Here is a 27,539-nt window from a genome sequence, read left to right as displayed (position 1 = left end):
CTTGTTAGTTATAAACTTCATAATGTGCAAACACTACACTTGTTAGTTACAAACTTCATACTGTGCAAACACTACAGTTGTTAGTTACAAACTTCATACTGTACAAACACTACACTTGTTAGTTACAAACTTCATACTGTACAAACACTACACTTGTTAGTTACAAACTTCATACTGTGCAAACACTACACTTGTTAGTTATAAACTTCATACTGTACAAACACTACACTTGTTAGTTATAAACTTCATACTGTACAAACACTACACTTGTTAGTTATAAACTTCATAATGTGCAAACACTACACTTGTTAGTTACAAACTTCATACTGTGCAAACACTACAGTTGTTAGTTACAACTTCATACTGTACAAACACTACACTTGTTAGTTATAAACTTCATACTGTACAAACACTACACTTGTTAGTTATAAACTTCATAATGTGCAAACACTACACTTGTTAGTTACAAACTTCATACTGTGCAAACACTACAGTTGTTAGTTACAACTTCATACTGTACAAACACTACACTTGTTAGTTATAAACTTCATAATGTGCAAACACTACACTTGTTAGTTACAAACTTCATACTGTGCAAACACTACAGTTGTTAGTTACAACTTCATACTGTACAAACACTACACTTGTTAGTTACAAACTTCATACTGTACAAACACTACACTTGTTAGTTATAAACTTCATAATGTGCAAACACTATACTTGTTAGTTATAAACTTCATAATGTGCAAACACTACACTTGTTAGTTACAAACTTCATACTGTGCAAACACTACAGTTGTTAGTTACAACTTCATACTGTACAAACACTACACTTGTTAGTTATAAACTTCATACTGTACAAACACTACACTTGTTAGTTATAAACTTCATACTGTACAAACACTACACTTGTTAGTTATAAACTTCATAATGTGCAAACACTACACTTGTTAGTTATAAACTTCATAATGTGCAAACACTACACTTGTTAGTTACAAACTTCATACTGTGCAAACACTACAGTTGTTAGTTACAACTTCATACTGTACAAACACTACACTTGTTAGTTACAAACTTCATACTGTACAAACACTACACTTGTTAGTTACAAACTTCATACTTAACGAACTCAACAATAAATGTTAGTTAAAATGGGTTAGAAATAAACATTTGTGAGTTTTTACAGAACACCGAGCACAAAGTAAACATTAAACTGTATCTTAAAATGTAATATATTGTTTAAGAAACAAATCGTTAAAACAAAATCACTGAATACGTGACTTTGCAAAGCCTAGCGAAGAAAGTTTGTTTGTTTGCTGAATTTCGCGCAAAGCTACTCGAGGATTATCTGTACAAGCTGATGCTAATTTTTATAGTGATAAACTAAAGGACATTTCTTCAACTAGTCAACACCATACGCCGCCACCTCTTGGGCTACTTTTTCCAACGAATTATGAGAATTATCATAACGTCCCTCACCTCTGTGAAGGCGAATATTCAGTGAGTGACGGGTTTCTATCTCGCGATCTGCATATATAGAGTCGAGTGCCCTAGCCGTCAGGTCAACAAAGAGGGAAACATCTTACAATTTCGCTGGACTAAAATGAGTTTTATTTAACTTGATGTTACATTTTAAGTCCTTAATCTTCGCCCCCAGTTTGTTCGGAATACCACTACACCGAAATAGTACGAGATTCGAATTTGGCGAATTCTGACAAACTCGTTTGATTTGTAAATATTTTCGGGTTAGCACGTGTGTTGACTAAAGCCCAGTAATGTAAATTTTTCACTTTACAGGTATTGCTTTTAAAATAATGCAATTTCTCTCTGGGAAGAATAGGGAAATGGGACACTTTGACACAACTATACATTTAATTACCTTCAGTTAAACTTGATAAGTTGCTTAATATCGAAACTGAATATCGACACCACGTCTCTTAGACATTCTGAAATTCTGTGCGGAAAAAAACATCTCCACTTTTAGATACTTTTATAACAAACTTAAGGCTAAGTTGATTGGTTGATTAAAACTTAAAGTAATAACTTTATTTAAGCTATTCTATTAACGTTTCTGTCTTTGGACACATGCCGTTAGAAACATGTTTTCTATAGTTTTATATTTAAATACAAAACTAGCGTTTATTTTAAATGATGTGGTTGAATTGTATTAGTAGTCATTGTTATAGTTGATGTTCTGTTAAAGCTTTTACTATTATTATTATTATTAACACTAATATAATGATAAACTAACTAATGTTTAATTCACTAGCCGTTTTTCCCTTTATCCAGTTGCTCAATAGTACGTCTGCAGGCTTACAACGTTAAAAATCAGGTTTCGATACCCGTGGTGAAAAGAGCACAGAAAGCCCATTGTGTAGCTTTGCGATTAACAACAACCAACTGACTAAATGTCCAAAATTTCAATTGCTTATCTATTGTCTCAAGTAAACCTTGAGAAGGACTCGTTTATGATAAGATAAGGCCGAGATAAAAATCTTGGTCTTTATTGCTGGGAAAGCAGTAGTGCTGTCCATTGATCTGATCTATTGCTGGACCGAAGTAAGTTGCTCTTGTATTTCGTGTCCACTTCTGTATTGAACAAATATCATCAGAACAACAACATATTTCAAAGACCTATGTTTATGTTACTAGATTAACCTGTTTGTCGTAGTAGATATGATTACTAAATCTAGAAGGTTTAGTTTGTTTTGAATTCCACACAAAACTACATGAAGGCTATCTGCGCTAGCCGTCCCTAATTTAGCAGTGAAAAACTAAAGAGGAGGCAAATAGTCATCACCATCCACCGCCAACTCTTGGGTTATTCATTTACCAACGAAGTGGGATTTACAGTAACATTATAATGACCTTTTGGCTGAAAGGGCGAGCATGTTTGGTTGGAAGGGGATTCAAACCCATGACTCTCAGATTGAAAGTCATGTGCTCTCGCCACCTTTCTGGCCATGCCGGACAAATCTAGAATAATTAATTCATTATATAGTTAACACTTTACAACTGTAAAAGAGGACACTAGAATTTGTTTTGGCTATTGGTTACAAAAACCAACTTCAATTTACAGTTATTACGTAATCTTCTCTATTGCTTCATCACTACGAAATGACGTCTTGTCTGTGTATGGTTTTCTTTACTTTTTTATTCCAAACTATATCTACTTTCGTGATACTTTTGTTACAAGAATAAACTCTGTCATTTTGTAACAAATATGGTTTTTGAAAAAGGAAAATACGGCAAAATTTTCAGTAAATGTAATGAACTTCGTTAAGAACTAGGAAATTAAAATACAGAGGTGAGAAGAAACACAGAGTTGATATTCATTCTATTACATAAATACGAAAACATTAAAGCTAAACACCGATGCTTGTGATGTAAAGTAGAACGATTTCGTTTTATTTGATGCGACATGTTTTTGTTCATCGATGTGTGTTTTTGTGTTTTTTCTCATAGCAAAGCCACATCAGGCTATCTGCTGAGTCCACCGAGGGGAATCGAACCCCTGATTTTAGCGTTGTAAACCCGTAAGCGTACCAGCGAGGGACTCACTGATGTGACATTTTTTGTGTGCTTACTGGTGCAACGACATATATTTGCTTATCTCACAGTTGTGATATTGACTTTTGTAATTATCAACGATATTTAACTCTCCTAAAGCCTAAGTATAAAAACGGAGGGACGATCATAGTTTCTAAACAATGAGAATTGTAAGACGACAGGAAGAGCTGGGTGTGGCACATGTTAACGGCCTCTGTCGCGAAAAAAAACAACGAAATGTGGAAAATCTGAATATGATAAAAAACTGGATCTAATGTCCCATACATGTGTTGAATTTAATATTCATTATTACCTTCCATTTCTTTTAAAGAAATTTCATTAATTTTAATGGAAAAATATTGCACTTCTTATAAATATGTTGCCTGACATTTTGACACTCGACAATTTTGAACATTAATATCGTACACTCTTTGAATTAAAAATATATGAACAATTTATTTTCAGTAATTTTTCTTTAAACGACAAAAATAATTTCGAAACACGTTTTTCACGACTCAAATGATCCATACAGACTGTATTTCACAATACATTTCATTTGTATGTTACGTATGTACCTATCACGCTGCAGGATGTAATTTGTTGTGTTTCGTGACGTCAAAGTAGCTGTGATATCATGTCGTTACTAGGATACCCGAAAGAAAATAAACCTCTGACGAAAATTCTAACTTAAATTTTTTTGCGGTGCTATTAGCTTGAAAGAACTATTGTATCACTAAAAGAAGGGTTCGCACAAACCATCAGTTTTCTTTATCGGTTTTCCGAGAAGTATTGTATCACGTTCTTCGACGAGGCGCCAGAAATGTTATAAGTTTGTAACTAACAACGAGTCCTGCTACTGTAAAGTTGTACTTCCGCCTTAATAACACATTGCAACAAGGACGTTTCCGTCACTTTGCTTATAAGAAATTAGAAAATAAATAGACATAGAAATAATGGATGCTCAAATATATAAATAAGAGTTTGTAACAATACCCCTTATTCTACAATATGTGCATGTTTACATACATTTCTATCGTAAATACAAAAACAAAATAAAAATATTAGTCACGGAAATGCAACATTTCATAAGCTTGAATTTACTGGAAATAGATGGGACTTCATTAACAGTTCATATGGGATGATATAACGAAAACTAATTATACACAAGGTTTAACCCTGTTAGCGTAATGATAAACTTTTCATTAAGAAGTAAATGATATAAATTAGAATAAAAAATCCCATACCAGGAAATCAAACTAATCCAGCGGGAAAACTAACGTAAATCTCTACATTCATTATAAGCAGTTTTACAAACTTTGACCTGATTAGAAAAAACAAAAAAAGTTAACTACATTTGTCTTGACTTCCTTTTGAGTTCTAGCATTTAGATATGTGTTTGAATGTCAGTGTTTGTTATAATACATTATTGTTCCATTGAGTTCTGGCATTTGGATATGTGTTTGAATGTTAGTGTTTGTTATAATACATCATTATTCCATTGGATTCTGACATTTGGATATGTGTTCGAATGTCAGTGTTTGTTGTATACATCATTGTTCCATTGAGCTCCGGAATTTGGATATGTGTTTGAATGTCAGTGTTTCTTGTAATACATCATTGTTCCTTTGAGCTCTGACATTTGGATATGTGTTTGGATATCAGTGTTTGTTGTAATATATCGTTGTTCCATTGAGTTTCGGCATATGGATACGTATTTCAATGTTAGTGTTTGTTGTAATACATCATTGTTTCATTGGGTTCTGATATGTATTTCAAAGTAAATATTTGTTGTATATCGTGATATCTTCATCATGTTTCATTATTTAGATATATGGTTCAGTGTCATGTTTCTTGTAATACTTGGTTGTTCCACTGGGTTTTGAGATTTGAATGTGTTTCGCTGTCAGTGTTTGTTGTGATTCATGACTGTAATTTATGTTACTGTTTTATTGATGAATTTTACATAACAGGTTCAATTATTGTTTCCTTTCGTGACACCCCATAACTGTTTGTATCATGGCTGACATTCATGCTTAATTTTGCTTTCCGTTCTAATTTAGAGCTAGTTCAGTTTCTCTTCCCTTAAACCGAGAGACAAATTTCATTGACGTAGCCTGACTTCCTCTGTGTGCCAGGACAGCGAATTCGAAGATACATGGATCGAGTCGTTGCAGTAAAAACGCACTCCTTACTTTTTCGCCTTGAATGTATTATAAATGTGATAATCATATCCTACTATTCGATAATACAAAGGTAGCTTAAGAGTTGACGGTGGGTGCAGTTGAATTACTACCAAAATCGATCAAAATCAATATTAGTGGATCTTTGTAAGTAATCACTAATCAGTTTTATTCGTTACAGACCCGCTGACTTTGTCATTAGTGTAACTTATATCGATTTATTGCAATCTGTTCTTAATTATTATAAAAATCCCTTAGGTATTTGGCCGGACAACCTGAATGGTATTTTATTCGACCTGCAGTCTCCAGTAATTCGAATCCTGAAATAGCTTCTCATATTACCATAATCACATGTTGAGATATTTGTTGCTTGTTAAAGAAGCGCTACGTAGTTGAAAGTTATATTTATTTATTTATACTTTATATATGGTATTAATACATTGAATAAATAAGATTCGTCTTTTTGTCGGTAGGTGGCTGGTTCGGTGTACTGAGGTATAGATATTATTACGAAGTAAATTTAACGAGTAGATTGCAAAGATAACCTGTTAAAATCCATAAATTCTTGTTAAGCTTTCCTGCCGTCCATTTATTTGATACAAAATAAGCAAGGCCTAAAATACACAGTTTCTTCTATTCACAAAGCAGCAAACAGCTTTCTCATTATTTATAACTTATTATAATATAGTGTCTACAGTTTACAACTTTACTTAGAATGATATTTTAAAGGTTATAATGTTTATTTATGTACCATTGTACTGGGCCCGGCATGGGCACGTGTTCAGGACCTTCAACTCGTGATCTGAGTGAGGATCACGGGCTCGAATCCCCGTCATACCAAACATACTCGTCCTTTCAGCCGTGTATACGTTATATTGCGACGTCTAATCCCATTATTGGTAAGTTAAAGAGTAACCCGAGAGTTGTCGATGGTTGGTGATGACTAGCTGCATTTCCTCTAGGCCTCACTGCTAAATTAGTGACAACTAGCGCAGATAACCCTCGTGTAGCTTTGCGCGAAATAAAAACAAAACAAACTATTGCATTGCGTGTTATTTAAGAATACTTGTACATTTGCACAAGGCGTAGCGACTTCCATGAATATGTAAAACGTATTTCAGATTACGTCTTGCTGATATTTTGTTAAGCTAAACAAACGTGTTTGGGTAACTAGAGTATGTTCATACATACACACATGAAAAATGAAACAACTCATCATATCATCATACCCTAGTGTTCAATAATAATAAAACCTTGAAACAATGTGTTCCTTCTAATAACGTAATTATGTACCTTTACCAACAACAAAAAAATTATATTTCCACAAGCTGTTGACAAAGTCACAGAAATGTACTGTACTCTAACATAAAAAGACTTCACACTTCCGACTGTTTTTCTATTTCATTTTTACTTGAAGGATAGTTTTGCGAACGTTGCCATCTCGTTTGTCATAAAACAGAAATGGTATTTATATTCCAATTTACACATAACATCGGCCCGGCATGGCCAAGCGTGTTAATCCGGGGGCGTTATAATGTGTTTGTTTGTTTTTGAATTTCGCACAAATCTACTCGAGGGCTATTTGTGCTAGCCGTCCCTAATTTAGTAGTATAAGACCAGAGGGAAGGCAGTTAGTCATCACCGCCAACTCTTGGACTACTCTTTTACCAACGAATAGTGGGATTGACTGTAACATTATAACGCACCCACGGCTGAAAGGGCGAGCATGTTTGGCGCGACGGGGATGCAAACCCGCGACCCTCAGATTACGAGTAGCGCGCCTTAACACGCTTGGCCATGCCAGCCCGCGTTATAATGTGACAGTCAATCCCACTATTCGTTGGTAAAAGAGAAGCCCAAGAGTTGGCGGTGATGACTAGCTGCCTTCCCACTGGTCTTACACTACTAAATTAGGGACGGCTAGCACAAATAGCCCTCGAGTAGATTTGTGCGACATTCAAAAACAAACCAACAGACAACTTTGCACTTCGTTCCCAAAAGCATTTTGTGGAGATTTTGTGACATTGTTTGAGCATCCTCATTAGTTTATTAATGATACAGGTTATTTTCAAATGTTATTACAAGATGCACATCATGTAAGAGTCGTACATGAAATAGTGTAATATTTGATATACAAGCGTTTCAGACCTCTTGTTTCGTCGCAGATAGACAAAATGATATCCAACCCAAATGTGGAAGTTTATATTCGTATTATGGATGTGTTGTATTGAACCTTACTTTCAATATTTCTTAAAATATTAAAGGGGCATGCTTTTGTAATGAACCGTCGCAGAAATGTGAACAAGACACATCCTTATAAGATAAAGGTTGACATAAATTTACAATAAGAGATTACGAAAGATATTATAAAATAATTCAATGCAATGTGGAACTATATATATTTATGTCGCATTCTAATTTCTAGCTAAAAATGGTATTAAAGATTATCAGATCAAGAAATGGCAAAACATTCGGATTTTTAAATCTTTCCATTGTGAAATATCTGAATTTATTATTGTCGGGCATCAATAATTTTATATTTTCTTACCACTGCATTTCTATATATATATATATACACACACGTAGATATTTGTGATGTTTCCCTACTTATTACAGGGATCTGCACTTCAGCCGGATCCTTGGCAAACTGTTGCACTACCAAGAAAAAAGTTTTCCCCACATTGCTTCCAACAAGCTAGTTTAAACCATAAAAAATAAATTTCGTTGCTCTAAAGTAGTATCGATTTTATATTTTGTTGGCGAGACCAATATCTCTAGTCTTCATCTGAAGATCTGTGAGAATTTAAGGCCCTAAAAAAAATCGTTTATACACACACACACATATATGTATATATAACCAAAATGTCAATTAGATTCACCTGTGGATACGAATAAGAAAACACAAATGAGGTAAGCCTACCTTAGGTACAATCCAAAATCTGAATAATTAGTGTGTGTGTGTTTTCTTACAGCAAAGCCACATCGAACTATCTGTTGATCCCACCGGGGCGAATCGAACCTTTGATTTTAGCGTTGTAAATCCCTAGAACTTACCGATGTACTAGTGGGGGCCGAATAATTAGTTCACGATGTAAAATTTGCCCCAAATATATCAAATATTGCAGTATCCAAAGTCAGACATACCAGAAATAGAGTCGATTTTGTTTGTTTATTTGTATGAAGTGAAGCACAAGCTATACATATGGCTATCAGTGATCAGTGTTAAATGCTTATCAAAACCCGGTTTCTGACGTCGTAGTTCCGCAGACATACCGCTGTGCCACTTGCAAATAACAAACGAACTAGCTTTTACTGAAAAAAACAAATATTGAATTATTTTCTTTCAGATTTATACACAAAAACTAAAACGCCACCTAGAATTTTCACATTTACGGTATGCAAGCTATCTCCCTCCCCTTTTCCAATGGCTCAGTGATACGTCTTACAGCATATAATGCTGAAAATCGGGTTTTGATATCCGCAATGGGCACAGCACAGATATTCCATAGTATATCTTTATGTTTAACAACTACCAAACAAACCAATATTTCGGTCAAAGTAAATAAAGAATTGATGATCGTTGAATATGGTGTTGAAAATATTATACAGTGTTTACGTGCCTCGTAAACTATGCAAATAAGAAACTTGTGAGATTCTAATTACTGATATTTTTGTGATTTTTATTAAACTGTTGATACTCATTTGTCAAGTACACCTTGGATGAAATGAATTCGTAACTCAGTACATATTGAATAGCAATGACGGTGGTGACTAGCCATATATACATTTCTTGCCTACGTTTTGCGAAACCGAAAGAGACGAATAAGCAACTAATGAGAGCATTCAGATCAAACTTAAGCTCGTGTCTCAAAAAAAAAAACATTTCATTTATGCTTCACATGTCCAGTCCTTTTTAAGAGTATACTTTACATTCAGAGATACGAATATAAGTCCAGTCCCTTCAGTGGCTGTTTCTCCTAGACCGTTAATTATTCTAGATCGAATCAACTTTTCCAAATTTTATGTTAAGAAAAACTATAAACTTGTTAAACAGTTGTAGCTTCTAGTTTTCTGATATAAATCGAAACAAATTTGATATGAGGTCATTACTCCAGTTAACATTAAAACTATGGGAACTACTGGAATATATATCTTCGGACTATCAAATTAAGCGCTTTAGCCAGATCCTAGCCAAACTGATGACGGAGTACCGTCATACTTCACTGCTTATTACTAGGATCTACACTTTAGCCAGATCCCAGAGAAGTTTTTACGCTGTACCGTGATATTTCCTTACTTATTCCTGGTATCTACACTTTAGCAAGATTCTAGACAAACTGATTACCGCGTACTGTGATATTTCTCTACTGATTAAACAAGATCTGTATTTTAGCCAGATCCTAGACAAACTTATTACGGTGTACCGTGATATTTCCCTACTTTTTCCTGGTATCTACACTTTAGCAAGATTCTAGACAAACTGATTACCACGTACTGTGATATTTCTCTACTGATTAAACAAGATCTGTATTTTATCCAGATCCTAGACAAACTTATTACGGTGTACCGTGTTATTTCCCTACTTTTTCCTGGTACCTACACTTTAGCAAGATTCTAGACAAACTGATTACCACGTACTGTGATATTTCTCTACTGATTAAACAAGATCTGTATTTTAGCCAGATCCCAGACAAATTTATTACGGCGTACTGTGATATTTCTCTACTGATTAATCACGATCTGTATCTTAGTCAGATCCTCGACAAACTTATTGCGGCGTACCGTAATATTTCCCCACTTATTACTAGGATCTATACTTTACTCAGATCCTAGACAAGCTTATTACAGCGTACCGTAATATTTCTCTACTGATTAAACAAAATCTGTACCTTAGCCAGATCCTAGCCAAACTGATTACGGAGTACCGTGATATTTCCCTACTTATTACTAGGATCTACACTTTAGCCAGATCCTAGACAAACTACTGCAATGTAGCTATCATCAAAGCTACTAACAATGTTTACCCCATAGTGTTATCGACGAGTTAGTTTAAACTAAAAAAAAACAATTTTATTGCACAAAACTCATATCTATTTTATATTTGTAGGCGAGTCCAACATTTCTTGTCTCCAGCTTTGGATATGTAAGTATCTAAAACCTTAACAAAACCAGTTTTTTGGAAACAGACACAGTGATTAGGATGTACAAAACATAATGATACGTAAAAATTTTACGAATGTAAATAAAACGTTGAAAGTTATTGCTCACTTTTAATTGTAAATATTTCTTTATATATATAGGTCCGGCATGGCCTGTGGTTAAGACACTCAACTCGTAATCTGAGAGTCGCGGGTTCGAATACCTCGTCACATCAAACATGCTCGCCCTTTCAGCCGCGAGAATGTTAAGCAACGGTCAATCCCACTATTAGTTGGTAAGAGAGTAGCCCAAAGCTGGGGGTAAGTAGTGGTGACTAGCTGTCTTCCCTCTGGTCTTACACTGTTAAATTAGGGACGAACGGCTAGCGCAGATAGCCCTCGTATAGCTTTGCGCGAAATTCGAAAGAAACCAAACTTTACATATAACGCTTCATCTGGAAATTTCAAATAAACCCAACGCATTTCACAAAAAAAAAATGTATATCGAACGGCTCTGTTCTTTGTAATTCAAACGTTAGACTCTGGTAATTGAAGACATAACAGAATTTTTTTCATTTACAATTACATTATGCTCAATTACCACATGGTAATGTGCAATCAAAAACCCATAAGTGGCTTAGATGGAAAGTAATGACCCTTTTGAAAATATTTTTATTTAGTATTGCGTTTGAAAGATGATGTTCCCGGTAATGAAGGCTCAGAAACATATCTAAGTTGAATAATCATAACCCTTCCAATAAAAAAGAGGAAAACTAAACATTGTGCAATTTGTTCTTCATAACCCTCAGAAATCTAGGTTGGATAATCATAACCTTTCCAATAAAGGAAAGAAAACCAAAAATTACACAATTTGGTCTTCATAATATGTATTTTCATGGACATTGAATCCGCCTAACATTCCAAATTTCCAAGATGGCCATCACCGTTATCGGTGCACATGGAATATTTGATCAAGTAAATATATTCACATCTATAAGACGTATGAAATAAAAGAGAAATAGTATCTTTGTTGAAGGGTCTAATCATGAAATAGGATAGAAGCAGTATCTTTGTTAAATGGTCTAATCATGAAATAGGACAGAAGCAGTATCTTTGTTGAGTGGTCTAATCATGAAATAGGACAGAAGCAGTATCTTTGTTAAATGGTCTAATCATGAAATAGGACAGAAACAGTATCTTTGTTGAGTGGTCTAATCATGAAATAGGACAGAAGCAGTATCTTTGTTGAGTGGTCTAATCATGAAATAGGACAGAAGCAGTATCTTTGTTGAGTGGTCTAATCAGGAAATAGGACAGAAGCAGTATCTTTGTTGAATGGTCTAATCATGAAATATGACAGAAGCAGTATCTTTGTTGAATGGTCTAATCATTAGATGTGACAGAAGCAGTATCTTTGTTGAATGGTCTAATCATGAAATATGACAGAAGCAGTATCTTTGTTGAATGGTCTACTCATGAACTAAGACGGAAGTAGTATCTTTCTTGAGTGGTCTAATCAAGAAATAGGAAAGAAGCAGTATCTTCGTTGAATGGTCTAGTCATGAAATAAGACGAAAGTAGTATCTTTGTTGAAGGGTCTAATTAGCTATGACCCACAAGTTAAGAACCGCTACTATTTAGAAAAATTGTTATGGTATGATAACAGCAAAACAATCGACGGAGGAGAAACATAAATACTCTTTAAGTGAGAAAATTATTCAATACACAGAATATCAGGTTGACAGTCAAAACAGCTTGCTTTTTTCTAGTGTTTTATCTTCCCGCGTCCCTGGTAATCAATTCCAATAAAAAAAACTACAGAATGATGATGCTTTCAATCACTATGAAATAAACAGTTGACACAAACAATATGGCGTTTTCAGCATGGCCTTAAATACTACAACTGTAATTGAATCATCTGTTTATTGTTAAGGACAAAGCTAAACAATGAGCTACATTTAGATCCTAAAAATGAAAGGTGTCAAAATACGTCTTCGACTGGAAAATCAGGAATTTTCTCATAATAATGGATAATGAAAAAAAAAACATATGAACTTATTGATTTTTGCATATTTGTCTGAATGGAAGAAATCCTTCAAATTTTTGGTTTGTTTGTTTGTTTTTTGAATTTCGCACAAAGCTACTCGAGGGCTATCTATGCTAGCCGTCCCTAATTTAGAAGTGCAAGACTAGAGGGAAGGCAGCTAGTAATCACCACCCACCGTCAACTCTTGGGCTACTCTTTTACCAACGAATAGTGGGATTGACCGAAAATTATAACGCCCCCACGGCTGGGAGGCCGAGCATGTTTAGTGCGACGGGGATGCGAACCCGCGACCCTCAAATTACGAGTCGCACGCCTTAACAGGCTTGGCCATGCCGGGCCCACATTTTTGGACAAATTGCAATAACATTTAATCGAGCCAAACAAAAATTATATAACTAAGCATAATTTTTGAACAATTTTTCTAGTTTCACCAAATTAATTAAACTCATGATGATGAGAAACCCACTTGAAATAAAAATGTATATCAGAACGGCTGGTACGGGTATTAACACTTTTATTGATAAGGAGAGAACATCTTGACCTGAAGATGACCTAGGAAGGTCGAACGTTGTTCTTTCCTTATCAATAAAAGTGTTAATACCCATACCAGCCGTTCTGAGATACATTTTTAACTAAACTCAATTAATCAAACATGTTATCTAGACAGGTAAATATTTGGAGTAAGGGCATGATAAACGCTTAAAAGCTGCAACACAAATGTATACTACCACAACGAGTCCAATTTTTTAAAATTCCATTTTTAAAATATTTCCTATACATTTATTGTCCAACACGTCATGACATTAAAATATGGACAATTGTTGACGAAACAAATATCTCTGAAGAGCTGTTTTTGTTTCAGGATTTTTGTAAAAAAAACAAATTAAAATAAGAAACCAGAAATAAAGTACGGAATCCGGAAAATCTTTGTTCCAAATCCTCTTTTTATTAAAGATGCAGTTCAAAATTTTGTTTGTTGTTGTTCTACTTACTAGAGAAGTAACTGAGGTGAAAAAAGGGAAGTTTTCTATTTATTTTCTGTTTGTTTAAATGAGAATACTGTTCTTGTTTTTAAAAGATCGCTATGATTGTATTGTTTTTATTCTTTTACTTGTTAAAAAGCTGATGTGAAAATTGTGTTCCATTTCTTCATCTTGTCAAATATATGACTGGTTTCTCTTCTTATAGTTAAAAACAAAAAAGAGGTGTTGTTACTGCTCTGAATGTTAAAAAAAAAACACACGGAAAACGTATTATCAAAATATTGTTCATGATCTTTCTGTTACAGCAACTACGATAGGTTTGGTTTTGAATTTCGCGCAAAGCTACACGAGGGCTATATGCGCTACCCTTTCCTAATTTAGCAGTGTAAGACTAGAGGGAAAGCAGCTAGTCATCACCACACACCGCCAACTCTTGGGCTACTCTTTTACTAACCAATAATGGTATTAGCCGTCGCAATATAATGCATATACGGCTGAAAGGATGAGCATGTTTGGTATGACGGGGATTCGAATCCGCGACCTTCAGATTACGAGTCGAGTGCCCTAACCACCTGGCCATGCCGAGCCTGCAATAACGAAAAGCTGTTTGAAAATAAATTGGAAATTTATGATTTTGTTCTTGTTGAAAAAAACAATATGTAGGAACAGCAACAAAATTATTGTTTTTATTATTCCTCCTATTAAAGAAACAACTAAAACCCCTCATTCTTACTTAAAGAAACAACTAAAACCCCTCATTCTTACTTAAAGAAACAACTAAAATCCCTCATTCTTACTTAAAGAAACAACTAAAACCCCTCATTCTTACTTAAAGAAACAACTAAAACCCCTCATTCTTACTTAAAGAAACAACTAAAACCCCTCATTCTTACTTAAAAAAACAACTAAAATCCCTCATTCTTACTTAAAGAAACAACTAAAATCCCTCATTCTTACTTAAAGAAACAACTAAAACCCCTCATTCTTACTTAAAGAAACAACTAAAATCCCTCATTCTTACTTAAAGAAACAACTAAAACCCATCATTCTTACTTAAAAAAACAACTAAAATCCCTCATTCTTACTGAAAGAAACAACTAAAACCCCTCATTCTTACTTAAAGAAACAACTAAAACCCTCATTCTTACTTAAAGAAACAACTAAAACCCTCATTCTTACTTAAAAAAACAACTAAAATCCCTCATTCTTACTTAAAGAAACAACTAAACCCCTCATTCTTACTTAAAGAAACAACTAAACCCCTCATTCTTACTTAAAGAAACAACTAAAACCCCTCATTCTTACTTAAAGAAACAACTAAAACCCCTCATTCTTACTTAAAGAAACGACTAAAACCCCCTCATTCTTACTTAAAGAAACAACTAAAACCCCTCATTCTTACTTAAAGAAACAACTAAACCCCTCATTCTTACTTAAAGAAACAACTAAACCCCTCGTTCTTACTTAAAGAAACAACTAAAATCCTCATTCTTGTTAAAGAAACAACTAAAACCCTCATTCTTACTTAAAGAAACAACTAAAACCCTCATTCTTACTTAAAGAAACAACTAAAACCCTCGTTCTTACTTAAAGAAACAACTAAACCCCTCATTCTTACTTAAAGAAACAACTAAAATCCCTCATTCTTACTTAAAGAAACAACTAAACCCCTCGTTCTTACTTAAAGAAACAACTAAACCCTCATTCTTGCTTAAAGAAACAACTAAACCCCTCATTCTTACTTAAAGAAACAACTAAAATCCCTCATTCTTACTTAAAGAAACAACTAAAATCCCTCATTCTTACTTAAAGAAACAACTAAACCCTCATTCTTACTTAAAGAAACAACTAAAATCCTCGTTCTTACTTAAAGAAACAACTAAACCCATCATTCTTACTTAAAAAACAACTAAAATCCCTCATTCTTGCTGAAAGAAACAACTAAAACCCCTCATTCTTGCTTAAAGAAACAACTAAACCCCTCGTTCTTGCTTAAAGAAACAACTAAAACCCTCGTTCTTACTTAAAAAAACAACTAAAATCCCTCATTCTTGCTTAAAGAAACAACTAAACCCTCGTTCTTACTTAAAGAAACAACTAAACCCTCATTCTTACTTAAAGAAACAACTAAACCCCTCATTCTTACTTAAAGAAACAACTAAAACCCTCTCATTCTTACTTAAAGAAACAACTAAACCCCTCTATTCTTACTTAAAGAAACAACTAAACCCCTCATTCTTACTTAAAGAAACAACTAAACCCTCATTCTTACTTAAAGAAACAACTAAACCCTCATTCTTACTTAAAGAAACAACTAAACCCCTCATTCTTACTTAAAGAAACAACTAAACCCTCATTCTTACTTAAAGAAACAACTAAAATCCCTCATTCTTACTTAAAGAAACAACTAAAACCCCTCATTCTTACTTAAAGAAACAACTAAAACCCTCATTCTTACTTAAAGAAACAACTAAACCCCTCGTTCTTACTTAAAGAAACAACTAAAATCCCTCATTCTTACTTAAAGAAACAACTAAAATCCCTCATTCTTACTTAAAGAAACAACTAAACCCCTCATTCTTACTTAAAGAAACAACTAAAATCCCTCATTCTTGCTTAAAGAAACAACTAAACCCATCATTCTTACTTAAAAAAACAACTAAAATCCTCATTCTTACTGAAAGAAACAACTAAACCCCTCATTCTTACTTAAAGAAACAACTAAACCCCTCGTTCTTACTTAAAGAAACAACTAAACCCCTCATTCTTACTTAAAGAAACAACTAAAATCCTCATTCTTACTTAAAGAAACAACTAAAACCCTCATTCTTACTTAAAGAAACAACTAAACCCCTCATTCTTACTTAAAGAAACAACTAAAACCCTCATTCTTACTTAAAGAAACAACTAAACCCCTCATTCTTACTTAAAGAAACGACTAAACCCCTATTTCTTGCTTAAAGAAACAACTAAAACCCCTCATTCTTACTTAAAGAAACAACTAAACCCCTCATTCTTACTTAAAGAAACAACTAAACCCCTCGTTCTTGCTTAAAGAAACAACTAAAATCCCTCATTCTTACTTAAAGAAACAACTAAACCCCTCATTCTTGCTTAAAGAAACAACTAAACCCCTCGTTCTTACTTAAAGAAACAACTAAACCCCTCATTCTTACTTAAAGAAACAACTAAAACCCTCATTCTTACTTAAAGAAACAACTAAAATCCCTCATTCTTACTTAAAGAAACAACTAAAACCCTCATTCTTACTTTAAAGAAACAACTAAACCCCCTCATTCTTGCTTAAAGAAACAACTAAAACCCCTCATTCTTACTTAAAAAAACAACTAAAATCCCTCATTCTTACTTAAAGAAACAACTAAAATCCTCATTCTTACTTAAAGAAACAACTAAACCCTCATTCTTACTTAAAGAAACAACTAAAATCCCTCATTCTTACTTAAAGAAACAACTAAACCCATCATTCTTACTTAAAAAACAACTAAAATCCCTCATTCTTACTTAAAGAAACAACTAAAACCCTCGTTCTTACTTAAAGAAACAACTAAAACCCTCATTCTTACTTAAAGAAACAACTAAACCCTCATTCTTACTTAAAGAAACAACTAAAATCCTCATTCTTACTTAAAGAAACAACTAAACCCCTCATTCTTACTTAAAGAAACAACTAAAACCCCTCATTCTTACTTAAAGAAACAACTAAAACCCCTCATTCTTACTTAAAGAAACAACTAAAACCCCTCATTCTTACTTAAAGAAACGACTAAAACCCCCTAATTCTTACTTAAAGAAACAACTAAAACCTCTCATTCTTACTTAAAGAAACAACTAAAACCCTCATTCTTACTTAAAGAAACAACTAAAACCCCTCATTCTTACTTAAAGAAACAACTAAACCCCTCATTCTTACTTAAAGAAACAACTAAACCCTCATTCTTACTTAAAGAAACAACTAAACCCCTCATTCTTACTTAAAGAAACGACTAAAACCCCCTAATTCTTACTTAAAGAAACAACTAAAACCCCTCATTCTTACTTAAAGAAACAACTAAAATCCCTCATTCTTACTTAAAGAAACAACTAAAACCCCTCATTCTTACTTAAAGAAACAACTAAAACCTCTCATTCTTGCTTAAAGAAACAACTAAAATCCCTCATTCTTACTTAAAGAAACAACTAAAACCCCTCATTCTTACTTAAAGAAACAACTAAAACCCCTCATTCTTACTTAAAGAAACGACTAAAACCCCCTAATTCTTACTTAAAGAAACAACTAAAACCCCTCATTCTTACTTAAAGAAACAACTAAAACCCCTCATTCTTACTTAAAGAAACAACTAAAACCCCTCATTCTTACTTAAAGAAACAACTAAAACCCCTCATTCTTACTTAAAAAAACAACTAAAATCCCTCATTCTTACTTAAAGAAACAACTAAAACCCCTCATTCTTACTTAAAGAAACAACTAAAACCCCTCATTCTTACTTAAAGAAACAACTAAAACCCCTCATTCTTACTTAAAGAAACAACTAAAATCCCTCATTCTTACTTAAAGAAACAACTATAATCCCTCATTCTTGCTTCTTTGCTCTTACAAACACGCTCTAAAGTCTCGTTCTGATTTTTAAAGTGACAATAGAAGGATAGTTCTTATTCTTTTGATTACTAAAGCAGTAAAAACACATTTAACAAACGTAGTATTGGTTTAGAATTGTTCTTAAACTAAAACAGAACCGGCAGGTACATCAGCAATGCAGCCCTAAATTCCTGTTTTGTTGTTTGAGTGACAATGAAGCAACGCATCTACAGAATAATTAATACCTAGCTAGAGTTTTAAAGGTTTTTCATAATGATAGCTGGTTGTATATATATATATATATATATATATATATATTTAAGTAGTGGTTTTATATGTCCAGATCCATTACCTCTATTTGTCTTTAGCCCAGAATGGCCAGGTTGTTAGGGCGCTCGACTCGTAATCTGAGGGTCACGAGCTCGAATCCCAGTCACATCAAACATGCTCCTTCTTTTAGCCTTGAGAACGTTATAATGTGACTCTCAACTCCATTATTTGTTGATAATAGAGTAGATCAAGCGTTGAGGTTAGTTGATGATGAATAAGTGCCCAATTAGGTGCGGCTAGCGCAGGTAGCTCTCATGTAGCTTTACGTGAAATTCAAAAACAAACTGACTTCATTTTAGCACAGCAAACTTTCTGGCTGCAAAGAGAACTATGAGAATTTTTTTAATCATTTATGAGCTTTCAATTAAAGTTAAGCCATTTATCAGATCAGAAAAACAACAAAATATTTTTAAATATCTGTAAGAATTTCCCGACAATAGACTAATCAAAAGTCTGATATTTTTTTATTGAATTAACTCTAAAAATTACTTTCTTTTACGTTCCTTATTTGATGTTTCTAATCAAAGTTGTTTTTGTTTTCTTTAGTTTGCCATATGAACCAGATGAACGTTTGGAGGCAAAAACTTTTTTTTAATGTTCTTGACAGTAATACTAGAATTTAGGAGACTTCGTTTTGGAGAATCAGAAAAAAGTTCTGAATCTAGTAAATTTCACTTGCAAATGAAACCAGCGCGTGTAAGAAACTTCAATAGTAAACTCTATTTTTTTTTTTAACTTGTCATTTATAATGATGAAACCAATACGGAAATAACGATTCGATCTGTAGCAAGATATATCAGAATGAAATCAAGTAAATCTGATATAATCCAGTACTAAATAATAACACTAATAATAAACTTAGTCTGCACGTTATGGACAGAGATGGGCAACAAATAGAATGGTTTAAAATATTTCGATATGGATAAGTGGAGAGATAAGTACTGAATTTCCTTATTAAATCTACAGTTGACAAAGTAAATAGAAAGAGAAGAAACAGCTGTAAATAATTACTACGTTTCCTTTGTTGGATTTAATCATGTTTTTCATCACCCAAATGTCTTTAGGGGTATAACAAATTACTCTCTCATTTTTTTAAACTCTTAATCATTAAATACAGACATTCGCAAAAAATTATTTCGAGAGATCACAATATAAGTTTATTGCCGTGCTACGCAGACGCTTATTATGCGAATAAGAACCGAAGTAAAAACAAAAAAAGACAAACACAAATCTAAAGAAGGTTTAACAAGTTATCATTTAGGTTTTCTTATACAGCTTTTTATTATACAAAGCAAAACTAACAAACTAAGTTATCACAAAACTTCATTAATTACATGAAAAGAGGTGGTTTACATTGTGTTGTTTGTATCGTAATGGTATTACTGTATTCTTGAGAAAGCGTGTTTCACAATAAGGCGTTTACAGCATTCAGCAGAAACAAGCTGTGCAATGCTCGTGTAACCGAGTGCTTGCTAATCTTATGTTGCCATAGCAACTGCTACTGCTGGCTACACTGTAAAACTCACGCACGATTGGTTGCTCCAACCATCTCCGCTGGCGCGCATGTACACAGCGTTCTCGGTGCTTGCTTTAGACCTTGTACATATGCTGAACTGTTCACAAACTCTATACTTCGTTTATAAATTAAATTCTTCTCGCATACATGCATCGAAAAGCTCGAAAACGTTAAATTTTAATAACTTTCTTAACTCTAGGACAAAAAAACACATAATTAAACGTACAGTTCTACATGTGCATTGCTTGATCAAACGCAGAAAATTTTCTGAAGAGTAACATTAATAAAAAATAAATAAATCTGTCGAAGCTCTCAAAAAATAGAGGGAAGGCACTTAACGTTTTATACACAGCTACGGTCAATGCACACCGTTTAGACAGTACTCAGAACTATAAGTAGAGAAAGTATATTCTATCAATATTTAAGTTGAAACAAAAACTTGTAGAATTCATATAAGCTGCTTATTATTAGAGAAGGAAAGAATTGGCATATATATATATTATAATTAGAAACATATTGAAGTCATTACGAAGCACAAAAAATTATAAGTAGAAAGCAAACTACACAAAAACTAAAACCTGATTATACATATGTATAACATAACACAAAAATTAAAATATGGTTATACATATTTATACTATAACACAAAAACTAAAACCTGATTATACATGTGTATAATGTAACAAAAATTAAAATATGGTTATACATAGCTATAATGTAACACAAATGTTATTGCTAATATTAAAAAAATAAAGGAAAACAAAATATTTATCTATTTTATTTTTAATAAAATATGCTTAATTAGTGGTTGTTTATAAACATATAATACAGTAGTTTGAAAAACTAAAAGAACTCAACTGTTATGATGATAACATGATTCGTGTTTAAATGTAACGTTTCTAAACTGCCAACAAGGAGCAAAAATGTTATACGTTTTCAAGAATGTAACATATTAACAGAAAAAAAATATTGTTGCAAAAACAAAGAAAAAACATAGCTCTTTAACAATGCATGTAACACTCATGACAGTGGATTCTCTACTTATCTGAAAATCTTTATCGTAAAGAAAAGTTTTATTGTTGGATACAATAAACCAAAGCTTTTCACCAACAAATACGTAGTTGGAAGTAACATAATTAAACTCTACACAGCAAAAGGACATAACCAAAAAGGAATCTTTCTCCAAGTCACAGGAAAATGAGATTTTTATAGTTATCAGTGAGAATGCGGAGATAACTTATTTTTAAACTATAATACAAACAAAGGAAACACTAGACAACACAAGTTTGAATTAAAACGTATTGAACTTTTAGAGTAAAGTAAAAAAATCGTAGACATATAAATACAAATGTTACCAGAGGACTAAATAGGTACCGCGTAATACAAACAATAAAGTTATACCTCTGAATGTAAAAACATTTAAGATAATCACTTTTACTACAAGAATATGAAAAGCATCTATTTATCAACAAGTTTTTGCTTCATGCATGCGAAACTAATGAAATATTTAACCATATAATCATGGAACCGGGCAATCCATATAGAACACTGTGAATAATAATTGCAGTAGCTATTGTATTAGTTCACATCATAGTAAACGGAGCTTTTAAGCAGAAGGCATATAAATAAATGTTTTATTTCTCTCAGAAATATTAATCAATAACATATTAGTGACACGTAAAAAAGGTACTCGTAAATAGGGGCACTGTTTTATACGTGAAGAATTTGAATACATGTATTTCTCGGTAGCGTATTGCAGCATACGACGGTTGAGCCTAAAAATAGAAACTCAGAAAATTAACAAATGTTTACTGAATGATATATTTTGGGCATGTCAAAGATGAACATTACATTAGAGTTGCTGTCTAACAAATGAAAATTACAAATAGGGCATATACAAACATATATAGTATTAAATAAGGTGCTTGGAGAATGTCGACAATAATCATGCAAATATTAACACAAATATAATATTCAGTAATTTATTTGAGACAAATGAAGGCTAAGCAGATAATATTCAATGATATATTTGGAACATTTCAACGACGAACGTGCAATTTTTGACAATTCAACTTATGAAAATTATGAGCACATATGGAAGTATATTAGACGTGCTTAGACACGTAACTGACAGATTTTGATACGTCACAATTAGCAGGACAGTCACTGGATACATTTGAAACAAACAAAGGACGAACTTGTAAACAATGACAGTTCAATATATGAACTACACAATGGGACACAGTTTAATAAACAAGCATTACACACACATTACTCAATGGTGTATTTAGGGTATGTCATAGCCAAATGTATATGCAATGACACAGTGTAATAAATAAATAATATAAATCCATTACTGACAGATGTGTTTGAGACACGTCTTAAATAAGCGTGTAAACAAAGATTCAGTATCAAATGTGAAAATTATTAATACAGGTGTCAGTGATGTTTTTGGGGTGTGACAAGAATGAACATATGGATAAAAATAGTTACAATTATAGCAATATGAATCCATAGTGGTGGTTCTACTGGAGGTGTAGAAATTAGAATGAGAAAATTTGTTCAAATAATTTTAAGTTATATCTGAGAAGTGGGAAGTAGAAACAAATATATTAAGTAATATTGAGGAATCATGACAGAAGTGTTAAATAAAATTACGTCTAGAAATATGTGTAAACCAAAATGAGTGAAGTATGGTCTGTAAATGACATGAAAACTACAAACGTAAACAATAAAGATGTAATAAGGACATAAATATGTTACTAATATGCTTTCATGACAAACTATAGAAACTTTGTAAGTTAATACATAAATATAAACACATCCAATTAACACAGAGCTTCATTAAACAGATGTCTAAATTAAAGTGTAAAATAACAGAAATATTTACTGAAAGAACTGTATAGTCAATTTTTTCATTTATAACATATTCTTAAAATTAAGCATTTTGTCTTCGTTAGGCTTAGAAATATAATTGATATCCAAAGTATATTGTGAAGCTATTTTTCGTTTCTCATTATGTTCACCTTTGATGGTCTATATACATATATATGTATACAGAGATTTTTCTGTGATAATGTTTTGTGGAAATCATGTTTGTTAAACTTCAAATGTAAAGATTTGAAAAAAACAACAACAAATAAGTAATATTTTTCCTGTTTGTCCATTGAAATTAATTGTGTTAAAACGGATTTCAGAACTATTTTCTTGGTGGTTAACATATTGTATTTTAGACCTTCCCTCAATATAGTACGTTCATGTATTATTACACTTAACAGTCACTTCATTCTAAAAACATGAATAAAGTACATTTTTCCTCTCGTCATAACAGATTTTATGAACAAAAAACATAGATTAACAGCTTCTGAATTGTACTGGTGTGATAGCTAAGACATTACTATACTGGTAATAACCTAGAATTTATATAAATCTTTAAATAATTGTCCGTAAATAATGGTGTCTAGCAACTAGTATTTACATATGGAACGTAGAAAAATAATAGGAAGGAACTTATCAACCCCCTACATTTAAAACATAAAGTGAGTGCTTTTTTTGTCATACAGAGCTGCGTAGTAATAAAACATTATTTACAGGCGCAAGTATCCGTTAAAATATCTGCCTGTAAAAATACGCTTCACGGACAAGGGCACAAAAACTATTGGTTTTCATATCATCAATCAACCATCTACACATAATATGATGTATTGTTTAAGTTTTTAGGTACAGAAGTTGCATTAACCTTCAGAAATAAAGACTAAATAACACACACACACATATTACTCAGAAAATTAGTTTTATGATTCATCATTTGATTTTTGAAAGCACGTAAAACAATTTTAATTATTTTACCATCCTAGTAATAAGTATCCTAGAACTTTAAATCTTAATATTTGAAAATCAGTAAGGAGTAAATAAATAAGCAAACAAACCTGCCAGTCTAAGAGCCGACATTCTGTGAAACTCCGGTTCTTTCAACCATTTATACATTCTCCGGAAAGTTTCCCTGCCGGACTTCAATTTGCTCCAAGGTTTAGGGTTGCGCAAAAGATCAGAAAGGGTTCCTTGAGACCGACACAGTACACGTTGAGCGAAGATGGCCTGGGGGATACTGTAGCGTTTGAGTTCAGCACTTATCCTCTGAGCTACTTCTTTGGTGTTAATCTCCTCCACGTCTTCCTCAGTGGAGGTCTTGGAGAGAGATGTCGCGGGAGCTTCCGACATTTTAATGGGGATTGACGTTGCAAGACTTTCTTCACCATTGGTCAAGTTTACAGTGGCGACGGCCACAAGAGGTTGTGACAAAGTCAGCCCACCACTTGGAGAAGTGGCCAAGGTTGCTATTGTCACTGGTTTCGTGTCCTCCTGCTCAGGTGGAGTCACCGGAGCCGTCAGCTGGACTGATGGAGGAGTCTCGGGAGCATTCAAGCCGTTTAGAGTAGGCATTAATCTTGTAGAGGAATGCAAACTGACGGGAGGACTTTGAGGAGATTCCAGATTCCGAGTCTGATCCCGCAGGCTGTAAGTATCGTATCCATTGTTGGACATTCCCTTCTCAGGGGATTCCCTACCATTTTCTTGGTACGTTGGGGATGGAATACTCACGTGGGTAGCCAGAGGGCCGAACCCGTTAGTGTTCATCATAGCTACAGGTGAAGGATGCGCTGCCCCTAGTGTGGGGCTGATGTTCATAATGGTTATACCAGTTAACTTGTCGTACTGATAACTACTCATAGTCATTCCTTGCATCAGAGTAAAGTTGCTGCCCGCATGATTGTAGTGGTTAAACTTGTCGGACATAGTAGAAATCGGTGGTAATGGCTGAAGTGGAGTCAGTGTAGCGTAGCTGCTGCCGGTTGAGAAACCTGGAGACATTCGTCCACCCAGGGTAGGATAGGGGGACTCACTAAGAGACCGAAAATCGGTCGAGTCCAACATGTTAGAACTTACTGCTTCGTCGTCGCCGTCTGAAGTGTGGGCAGCCAACAATTCAGTCGGTTCGGTTACAGTCTCCGACTCTACGGGTTCTGTCGACTCGTTACCGTCCAACTCGGCTAGGTTCTCCATTGTAGGACCAGCCCAATGTAAGGATCAGTTCATTGACCAGTTTCACCTGATAGGGTGGTTTTCTAGCTGCTTCTGATTGGTTTTTATTTTCACACGGAATTAAGGACCTGCGAATGGACAGAGACGCATTACCTTAATTCACGGTCGCCATCTTTCCACTGTATACACAGCGCACGCTGTTCCACGCAGTTTCTATGACGCAGGCGTCCAAGGATAAGTTTTTGTTCGTCTGCTTTTGTGTTCGAACGAAACACTGTTTACTCTGGTTGTTAGACGATTTTAATAAAATGAGGTCGTGGTGTATATTTACTTTGTTAATAAATACTTCAATAAACCCTCTTGTTTGTTAGTTTGAAACGTTTACAAAAAAAACCAAGTTTTCCACATTGATCAAAACTGATGTCGAGCAGACGAATTTCCAATATTTACAGTATACGAGATAAAGAGGATTGGGGGAGTAAATAGTCCACCGTTCAGAACAAAGTAACAGATAGCAGTAACAGATCACTAGCGGTGGAAACTGAAGTGAAAAACAGACGTCGTCCAGAGAGCTGTGCAAAACATAATTTGTTCTAATCTGAGAAATATCGGTATGAACTTCTCACCGAGACATGACACTACCACTTTTGCTGCAGTTAGTTAACTTAAACACTGAGAAAGAGAGAGAGATTGTTAAAAACTTTGTGAGTTTTTTAATCAGAAACCTCGACTACACTTTCCTTCTATCATCTTTAATGAGTTACTGAGGGCAGGATCCGGTAACAACATTCGATCGGTGAAATTTTCTTTATATACATATGGTTGTCCACTCCAGTGCTTCTCAAACTGTGATCTTCAGACCACTGGTGGTCCACGAGGATCCACCAGGTGAGCTGCGGACGGGTCCAATATGCAACTCACTGACACGCAACGTCATATTTTAGGCCGTTAGAAAGAACAGAAGAGATGAGGTAATAGAATTGGTAGGTGATCCGCGGGTCATTTTCTCCGTTGAGTTGATGCATAGACGAAGAATTTTGAGAATCACTGTTCTATTGCCACAACGTTCTATTCGTGCCTTTTGTGTTAAGTCTGTGGAACGACTGCATTACAAAGAATACGATGCATTTCTCCAATGTTCTGCTAAAAGTATTTTTTGTAGTTCACACAATAGTTATTAATGCTTCTTACTGCCACAGAAACCGTTTAGTTACGTGTGTTAAAAATTAGTGTACTACGTATTTTTCATCAGTACTTATATGAACATGTCTTACACGCATACTTCTATATCCATAGTAACTTTATTAGACCTAGTTACCAATGGATAATGTATGAAACAAAAACTATTAACATTTCACTCAGTAAATGCCAACTGTCTTGATAATACTGTATACTATTTAATATTTGGACCATTATATATCAGTTTCTGCTGAAGTAATTTCGCCATACTGTGCTTTCATAGCTCCTTAGAACACACAAATGAAGTTGTTTTCGATCATTATTTTTTTTAATACTTGGCTCATTGCCGAGTAAACCAGCAACAATGCTACATGCAACAAAGCCAAGCGCACGAGACCAGAAAGCACACGAAGAGAACATATAGCATGCATAGGAGTTTGTACCACTGAAGTAATTAAACGTTCTTGTGAGAGCTGCCCACTGCGGCCTCAGAAATGTCAGTGTATGTGATTGTAGTCATGGCAACGGCTAGAGTTGCACCCTTTTACGGGCGGTATTGTGACTGGTAACCAGGAAGCAGCGCCAACAGCGGTGACACACTGGAGCAGTTGTGTTGAATACAAAGATAAAACACAGTTTCACTACATTTGGACCAGCTATTTTTTAAGGTCACTAAATATACAACGAAATTAAATATTCCGATTTTATGTCAGTGTTTCTAGTGCAACCTCTGTAAAATAATATAATTATTTCTGACATATATATATATTCAGACAGTAGATCTGAGTTTCATAATTTTTACTTTTAGAATATACTCAGCAAAAAATAAACTAGAAGGAATCCTCAATAGCCGCAGCACTTGAAATTCGTTTGGACAGGTTTAAAATAAATTAATTTATGAGACCTACACCACGAAAGCTACACGAGGGCTATCTGCGCAAACTGTCCTTAATTTAGCAGTGTATGTTTGTTGGTTT

At 33.9% G+C, this 27,539-nt stretch overlaps 1 protein-coding gene across 2 annotated transcripts in view; it reads right to left on the bottom strand.

The window, feature by feature from the left end:
- LOC143223398 (uncharacterized) overlaps positions 1-25,552 on the bottom strand; it is a 64,809-nt gene extending 39,257 nt beyond the window's left edge. Inside the window, exons 1-2 of one of the 2 annotated variants that reach the window (XM_076451338.1) lie at positions 24,270-25,552; positions 21,712-22,115 (exon numbers count right to left, since the gene is read on the bottom strand). In XM_076451338.1, the coding sequence (XP_076307453.1) occupies positions 22,051-22,115; positions 24,270-25,404 (1,200 nt within the window). In that variant the 5' untranslated portion in view covers positions 25,405-25,552 and the 3' untranslated portion in view covers positions 21,712-22,050. Of the gene's footprint in view, positions 1-21,711; positions 22,116-24,269 lie in introns of those variants that run through there. The other variant, XM_076451337.1, reaches the window with a different exon arrangement.
- Positions 25,553-27,539: the final 1,987 nt, after the last annotated feature.

Source organism: Tachypleus tridentatus, chromosome 8 (genome assembly GCF_004210375.1).
Source record: "Tachypleus tridentatus isolate NWPU-2018 chromosome 8, ASM421037v1, whole genome shotgun sequence".
NCBI lineage: Eukaryota > Metazoa > Arthropoda > Merostomata > Xiphosura > Limulidae > Tachypleus > Tachypleus tridentatus.
This window is presented reverse-complemented; position numbering and strand designations above follow the sequence as displayed.